The sequence below is a fragment of the Planococcus citri genome, chromosome 2 (assembly GCF_950023065.1).
Source record: "Planococcus citri chromosome 2, ihPlaCitr1.1, whole genome shotgun sequence".
NCBI lineage: Eukaryota > Metazoa > Arthropoda > Insecta > Hemiptera > Pseudococcidae > Planococcus > Planococcus citri.
In genome coordinates, this window is record NC_088678.1 from 1773504 (window position 1) to 1782460 (window position 8957).

Here is an 8957-nt window from a genome sequence, read left to right on the forward strand (position 1 = left end):
TTTGCGCTTATTTGGTCGACTCATCAATTGCAGCTTCCTTTCGTTATTTTCCCCTTGTAACGATCTCGGATCTCGCCGTATCTGTAGCATCGACGTAGGTGTGTGGATTTAACACAACACGCGAGAGTAGGTAATTAATACCTACTCTGTATACGACTCGTATCTAATTGTAGAAATTTCGAATCCACATTGCTGGAAATTGGAATATTTCAGTGTGATTAGTGTTGACATTCTGGATAGTTCACCTTCAAAGATGACGCGACTTAAAGTAAGTACCTACTATTTGATTATAAATAGGTTATTTTCTCGCGATGTTTGTCGATACAGGAGTCAATTTAGTGAAATTTGGATCCTTCCCAGTGCTTAGGAATATAAGAAATTGGTGTTTTATTATTTGCAGATAAAATTATTGTATTGGGCTGCCGCATTTCTTTTCACTTTGCAAACATGCCAGGCTAATAAAATTCCACAATTCGTTCCCCAAGGATACCATATCGATTTGTATCCAGATTTAGATACTAAGATCTTGAAAGGCATGGTGATTATTAATATCGCCACATATGCCGAGCCTACCAATATAATTGAATTGGATGCCGATCCTTCCGTATCCATACAGTATAAATCTGTCAAGGTCATCGAATTGACCAAGAATCCCAGAAATGCTGAAAATAGAACGTATGTTTTTTTTTTTTCAAATTCTAGTTCCTTTAACCTTTTTTTTAATTCTCCATTTATACGTACTTATTTTCATTTTATCGCGTCAGGAAATATGAAATCACGGCCGTAGAAAGAGTCTTATTTACTCCAGGAACTTTGAAAATTCACCTTAATGGAAAACTTCTGAGAGATATAACTTATCAAGTTCGTATCGGTTTTGAAACTACCCTGAGGAATGATACGGAAGAAACTGAGCCATTTTATTTGAAAACTTACGTAGACAAAACACAACAATTGAGGTAACTAATTTTTGGAATGTCTTTTTGGAATGCGAAATAGGCCTATTGAATTTTGAAATGTCTGGAATTACTTCATTGGAGCTATTTTATTGATTTTAGGAAAATTTTTGTGATGGATTTGACAAGAAACGGTTGCTACAAAGCGTTCCCTTGCTTCAATCAACCAGCCTATAAGAGCTGGATTGCTATATCTGTGATTCGCAAGAGTAGCTTTTATGCATTTACATCGGCACCTTTGAACCATACTGAATCATTGTGAGAACTATTTACGCATTTATATTTGTCTGTAGAGCTTACCTATTTTGTTGATGCACTTTCGACAGAACTCCTGATAATTCATTGGTGCAAGATTTCTTCTTGAGTACTCCACCTTTATCAATGAAATCGTTGGCATTGGTTGTAACGAATTTGGTTATACCGCAACCTGAATCACTATCTGCATCAGGTCAATTTAAAATAGGACTCTAATTAAAATTATATTAATTCCTTTCACGAATCGATAGGCTTATTACATCGATGTGTGTTCCTTTTATTTTAGAGAGAAGTAACGAAGCTGATAATCCCATAAAATACGAAGTTCCCGCATATGTGTTGAAATCAGAAACTCTTCAAACTGTGATTAAGACTTTGGAAGAACATCTCTTAATACCTTTTCCGCCAAAAAACTTCAATTTGCTGGCATACCCTAAAATTACTGGCATACCTCAAATTAATGCCTACGGTTTATTCGTTATGACGTACGTAACACTATAAATTATGTTTCCATTGGCATTAGGTATATTCGAATCTAAGTATACCTAATCAAGGCAAGTACTTAGCGTTGAAGGAAAAGAGGTCTCACTGTACGAATGCTTGACCAATTCTTCTTTGAAAAGTTATCACAAACTTACTGTATAGGGAGCTCTCAAAGTTTACATATTCATTTTGGCTGTATGGAGGACTAGGCTAGGGAAATTTCAACTATTACTTTTTATTAGTCTGCGAAATAGCTTAGGCAGTGGCCCGATTAGAATCTAAGGTCAATTTGGAGGTGTTGTAGGCTGTCCTAAATGTCGAAAAACACATTTGACCCTGGAAAATGGTCAAATAGGGTTGGAAGGTTGAAACATGCAAAAGGCACTTCGGGTACACCCTCCCATTGTACTGTGAAAATTAGGACCCTCTGGGTCAATTTGGAGGGGCTACAGGCTGTCTGAAAAATTAGAAAATGCGTAAAATAGCAAAACAGTCCACTTTTTGACCCTGGAGAGAGGTCAAATGGGGTTGGAAGGTTGAAATCTGCAAAAGACACTTCGAATACATCCTCCCAATGTACTGTGAAAATTTGGATCCTCTAGGTCAATTTGGAGGGGCTACAGGCTGTCTAAAAAATTGAAAAACACGTAAAATAGCAAAAAAAATCCACTTTTTTGACCCCGGAGAGAGGTCAAATTAGGTTGGAAGGTTGAAACCTACAATAATCACTCATGAGGCATCCTTCCATTGTATTCTGAAAATTTGGACCTTCTAGATCAATTTTAGGGATGAGGGGGGGGGGGGGTGTCAAAAACTGGGGTCAAATGTGGTTTTTCCCACCTTAATTGGAGTGGGGATGACCTAGAAAGCTGAAATTTGGATATGTTGATCACAATGAGGGTACTGACCAATGGTATGATTTTGGACCCTTTTCATCTATTTGGGGTCATATTATGCCTCTCTAAGAAAGTGACCTTTCTGTAAAAATAGGGTTGGAAGGTTGAATCATGCAAAAGGCCCTTCGGTTACATCCTCCCATTGTACTGCGAGAATTTGAACCCTCTCGGTCAATTTGGAGGGGCTGTAGGCGGTCTGAAAAATTGAAAAACACGTAAAATAGACCAAAAATCCACTTTTTGACCCTGCAGAGAGGTCAAATAGGGTTGGAAAGTTGAAACCTGCAATAATCACTCATGGGACACCCTCCCATGGTATGCTGAAAATTTGGACCTTGTAGATCAGTTTTAGGGGTGAGGGGGTCAAAAATTGGGGTCAAATGTGGTTTTTTTTCACTTTAAACGAGGTGGAGATGACCTAGGAAGCTGAAATTTGGATATGTTGATCACAGTGGGGGTAATGACTAATGGTATGATTTTGGACCCTTTTCATTCATTTGGGGTGATATTATGCCCCTCCAAAAAATGACCTTCCTGTAATTTTCAGCTTTGACCCTTCAAACTGCGGGGGTCAATTCTAGGTCCTGAAAGAACCATATTCTCCAAGTTTGACATTATTTGATCAATTAGAACAGGTTCCGGGTCATAAAGTGTAAAAATCACCATCACGTTGAAAAGTGCTGAAACTTATATCAAGTATATAAAAACTGACACACCGGGAATCGTCTAGTTTGAGGTCAAAACGTCGAGAACTATCAACATTTTTCAACCCCGACCTTTTTATACAAAGTTGGGCCTACCGCAATAGCCATCATTTTTTTTACAAAAATTTGGCTAGAATGGCAACACTGCAAATTAGAGACATTCTATCTCTGAACCTCTTCATCTTCTCTCTCAGGTGGACTACTGCCATCATTTTGGAGTATTTTATGGAAATATAATATGTTAATTATTTGAATTCTACCATTTTGATTAGGCTTCGTGAATCTTCAAACGAAGAAATCTACATTGGCAGGCTGATCCTAGGAGTTCTCCGACAGTGGTTCAATCACATGGCTACACCTGTATCTCAGCGTTCCATTATCGAACCAATGTTGACGCGATTTACGTACCAGATGAGCTCCAAAATTTTGGAAAAGGTTAGTAAAGAATTTTCTAAACGTGATTGAGCTATAAAAGCATCAATATAACCCAACCCATCAGTAAAATTGAAGGAGGTATTGGACAATTGGAGTTTTCAGGATCTTCTGAAAAATTGTCAATTATTTACAGCTCTTTTAATTCCGAAGAGCGTTTCTTAATTGTCTGTAAAAGACAAAAATTGGCCGGAATTTACGTTACAAAATTTCAAAAATTTGAGAAAATTAATCGAGTTCAAAATTGGACTATGATTTTTGGGACGTTTGAAAAAGTCTCTAGAGAAACTCAAATATTGGAAAGAAAATGTTTTTTGAACATTTTTCAAGATTTTGAATCTAAAATTGGACCATGATTTTCGAGACTTTTGAAAAAGTGTCGTGTGACTTATCAAAATGAATTTTGACATTTTTTCAAATATTTCGAAAATCATGGCCCATGATTAATATTAATTTTTTATATCTCTCTTAGCTCAATATTACTAGAAAATACGAATACCAACGCGATTCTTTCGAATTTATGAATTTTGTTTTGAGCGAAGACTTGACCATATTGATGAATTCTTCGACTTCTGGTAAGTTTCTAAAATAATCATTTGCATTATGAGTTCATTCAGAACAGCATTTTTCCTCCATTTGCCTACTTAACATGTAGGTACCTGTGCATGTACATATATTACGAATTTTCAGACATCTATTCACTCTTCATTTTCATGATGGATAAATTATACGAATCCAAACTACTCAACGAAGCTGCCCACATGCTGCTGCGTAAAAAGTTAGTCAATTTGGCACACTTAACTCTTTTAGAATATCGTACCTCTTTCAATTTGCACTTTTATCGTTTACAGATTCGATTATATTTTGCAGAGAATTCAAAATGTACTCGGAAGAAGACGTGTGGTTTATGTTGAGCGAAGCCTCAGCCAGGTTAAATAAAGAACTCGAACGTAAAAACTATGAAAATCTCAGAGAAGTGTATAGTTCTTGGAAAGAATACGGATTTTTCCCGCTCGTTACCGTTCGCAGAGATTATAATTCGAATCAAATCAATGTCACTCAGGTACAGCTACCTACCTATCGTATATTATTTTTGTTTAGGTAGGTACGGTTATTCAACTTTTAATCGTCTTTGTAATAATCATTGCCACGAGTGTATAAATATTGTTTTTAGGAACCATTTTTATACGGTAATGACGAATTTAAACTCTTAGAAGTGCAACAAAACGTGTCGTATTATCGACCACGTATGATACCTGCTGTAATTAGTCATCCTAATAATTACTTTACTAAGAATGAATTTCTCGGTTGGATGTCGAATAATAACCACAGCTTTCATTCTAAGTTCATGGATAGCTACGACTTTATCGTTTTCAATCCTTCCTATATCGGTAAGTGGTGACATGTTTGAGAAAATCAGATATAAAAAGTAAATTTATATCTACCTACTCTTAAATAATGTGAAATTATATTGTAGGATTTTTTGTCACAAATTACGATCAACGTAACTGGCAAATGATACTGGAAAATTTCAATTCTTTGCCAACACCTTACAAATTGCAATTATTATTCGATTCGATGATCTTGGCCAATATGGGCAAATTGGAGTACACGTTTTTCCTCAATATGTCTTTATCTTTGAATGCCAATGAACGTGATTTTCCATTATGGACCACATATCATAATATTGTTACTCATCTTATTCGCAAATTACACGGAGAAGTTGGTAGAAAATTCCAAGTGAGTGAATATTTTCATGCCATAGGTAATACATTTAACATCAAATTCGTGAATAGGAAATTAATGGATTTTTTTTGTTTTCTCAGGAATATGTGTACCGTCAAATGTTGACATGGTTCAATAAAATTTCTACATCACATTTTAATTCGTACTCTAAAAATGAAAAAGAATACATTGAAAAATCCAAAAAAGAAATTAAATATCATTTGACCTGTTTGAGAAGTCGAGCCGCTTGTTTCACCTTATGGGAGTACGAAATACTCATGTTCGAAGTCAGAACAGGAAAAAGGTACAGCTAGTGAACAGGGTGTCTAGCAATTAGTCTACTCACTAAACTCAATATTTTAGTACCTACCTACATGGTATTTTGAATTAAATTTTATTACAATTTTTTAATGGATTTTTGCCACTTTGATTTTCAAGGTAGGCAACTTGTTTGTCAGATTTGTATTGCTTTTCAATCGCAGACTACTCACTAGACTTTTTGTACCTAAATGTATTATTTATTTTTTTATTTTTATAAGAACATAACTTATGGAAATTTGAATTGATTATTATTTTGCTAATACTTCTTGACAGTTTAACTGGAGAACACAACTGTGCCATAATAAGAGGTGTTTCGGTACCTGATTGGGAGATTATTGCAAATGCCTTATTCCACGCTTTGCAAAATAACGCTACTAATCAGAAAGAACAGGTATTAAGGGTATTGGCCTGCACCGAAAATTCGATCTCCTTTGAAACGTGAGTAATTCAAGTTCAACTAAGTGGTTACATGAATTCAGTTTCAATCTCATGGCGTTGAATATTGAACTCGTAATAATTGGCTGACACCCACTTATCTAAGTTTCACTTACGCAGGCTCATGAATTTGGTGTACTTGAACTTCAACGATGGATTTTCTATTGATCAAGATGATCAGGAATTGGTTTTGGATGTTTTGATGGACAATGTTGATTTCAAATTGTTGATGCCGTTTGTAAATAAGAATTTCTACGTTCTCAAGGAAAGGTAGGTACAGTATTGGAAAAATAAAATTTGAGAAATGAACTCGTGTAGGTGTGCGGGATTGTAAACATCATAAGGATATTTTTCTGAAAAACGAAGTATCCCAACTCCCAAGTAGGTACATAGTAGAAAAATGTTGAACCAGGCAATGTGTTAAATTGGCAGAGAATGCAAAATTACATCACCATTTCAAATTTTAAATGCCAAGATGTATTTTTTGATTTTTGGTGAATTTTTGAAAATAAAATTTAGCTCAAAAAGGATAAAAAATTGAAATTTTATCATATTGTCGTATTGGTCTGCAAAGCTGAAATTGGGTGCGCACTCTTTTTTTTATCCCCAAATAGATTTAGAATATAGTCCGGCATGTGACAATAGGAGTAATTGCAATCCCCCCGGATCCTCCGGGACAACTTTTTTCTTAAAAGGGACATCCTAAGGAACATTTTAAAGCAAACTTGCCCAAAAAAAAGTTGGCCTTACTTACAAAATGGCGGCCATTTTGATTGACTGGTCAGCCGAAATCGCAGATTTTGCGTTTAACATAGGACTTGCACGAAATTTTTCAAACTTTACAAAGGTAGATCGAAAGATCATGCAAAAATTCATCACCTGTCAAAATTTCAAGTGATAAATTGCGTTTTTCGATTTTTGGTGAATTTTTGAAAATCCAATTTAGGCCAAAAATGAGGGGAAAAAACGAAATTCTACCAAATTGACCAAGAAAGCTGAAATTTGGGATATACCCTATTTTCGACATGCCAAATCGATTGGAAACGGTTTCAACCCGTTTTGAGGAGTTCTGGAGCCTCCAGCAGATTTTTAAAACTCGAAATTCCCATAAAATTCCATCAATATTGGAGTTGTAAAGCTAAAATTTATTCTAAAAACTAATTTCAATACGCTACGAAGTACTGCAGGTGAATTTCAAGTCGTTTTGGAGCCTCCAGCGACTTTTTGAAAATTCCTGAAGCCTCCAGCAGATTTTTGAAACTTTAAATTTTCACAAAATTTCATCAGATGGAGATGGAAAGCTGAAATTTACTCTACCTCCAATTTTAACATCCTCTGAAGATGACTTCAGGTGGGTTCAAGTCATTTTAGAGCCTCCAGTAATTTTCAAAAAAGTCGCTGGAGGCTCCAAAATGACTTGAACCCACCTGAAGTCATCTTCAGAGGGTGTTAAAATTGGAGGTAGAGTAAATTTCAGCTTTCCATCTCCATCTGATGAAATTTTGTGAAAATTTAAAGTTTCAAAAATCTGCTGGAGGCTTCAGGAATTTTCAAAAAGTCGCTGGAGGCTCCAAAACGACTTGAAATTCATCTGCAGTACTTCGTAGCGTATTAAAATTAGATTTGGAGCCTTTAGTAGATTTTTGAAAAAATAATTTTCCATGAAATTTCACCTAATGAAGTTGGAAAGCTGAAATTTACAGTAAGTAATTTCAACATACATACATTCTGAGTCGATTAAAGGTAGTTTAAAGCCGTTCTGAAACCTCCTGTTGTATTTTGGAAATTCCAAATTTTCAAAAGTGCCATAGCATTCTTACATGCTTTTTTTGATTTAGCGTTCAAAAAACCTTCCTTGTTCTAGATGCCCTTGACCACTGACGCCATTTTATTAGGTTACCTACCTATTTAAAATTTAAACTCGTTTATTTTTATTGGCTACTACCGATATTAAAATTTAAACGAAACGTCAAAATACTTCCCAATATATTATAAACTCAATTTTATGTATTTCTAGGCTAAACGATGAAGTGTGGACACAACTGATCCGAGTACTCATTACAGTAACAAAAACAGCCACCGAATCGAAAGAAGTAAGAAAATAATACTCTTAACCAATCCTATTTTAATTTTAATTTTTTTTGTAAAAATAGACCTCTCCAAAATAATTGATTTTTTTCACAGTTGTTTGATTTTTACAACAAATACGCTGGTCAATTCGGCATCGCTCATGAAATTATGAGAGAGGGTTTAGTCATCGTTTCGAAACGAGTCAGAAGAGACGAAGAAATTTATCCAGTCCTCGACAACTGGTTAAATTTTGCTATTAATAAATTTGAAGCCTTTGAATAATTTTAGTCACACTTGCATCCTACTTATTTTGTATCACTAATTATTAAATAAAATAAAAAATTTATACATTTTGTTAATCTCGATGACTTTTTTCTTCTTCAAATTTTTGTTTTCGGTTCGTTGCCCAAATGAGCTTAAAAAATGAAAGTTGGTGCCGAGCAATTTTTTTTCAATTCAATCAATAGGTAATACGAATTTATAAAGTTTGTCAGTCTTGCGAATATTTTATCATCGCTAGTAAAAGCAATGATGAAGTAGGTACCTCTACCTACCTAAGCCGAGTTCAGTATTCGTTTTCATACGGGAAATGCCAAATAAAGGTATAAAACCTCGCGACAACAGGATATTGCAATTTGTTTGGAGACAGTGTAGTACAATAATATTTCTGTTAAAAACTCAAA

The 8957-nt window shown here is 35.0% G+C and overlaps 1 protein-coding gene across 1 annotated transcript; it reads left to right on the forward strand.

The window, feature by feature from the left end:
• LOC135833937 (thyrotropin-releasing hormone-degrading ectoenzyme-like) lies at positions 1-8633 on the forward strand. Its single transcript, XM_065347767.1, has 17 exons — positions 1-268; positions 401-675; positions 765-956; positions 1056-1211; positions 1280-1401; positions 1495-1693; positions 3564-3726; positions 4196-4298; positions 4414-4501; positions 4594-4786; positions 4898-5114; positions 5201-5463; positions 5550-5752; positions 6043-6207; positions 6325-6474; positions 8222-8297; positions 8389-8633. The coding sequence occupies exons 1-17, from the start codon at positions 254-256 to the stop codon at positions 8554-8556; spliced, it is 2748 nt and encodes a 915-aa protein (XP_065203839.1). The 5' UTR covers positions 1-253; the 3' UTR covers positions 8557-8633.
• The last annotated feature ends 324 nt before the right edge of the window (positions 8634-8957 follow it).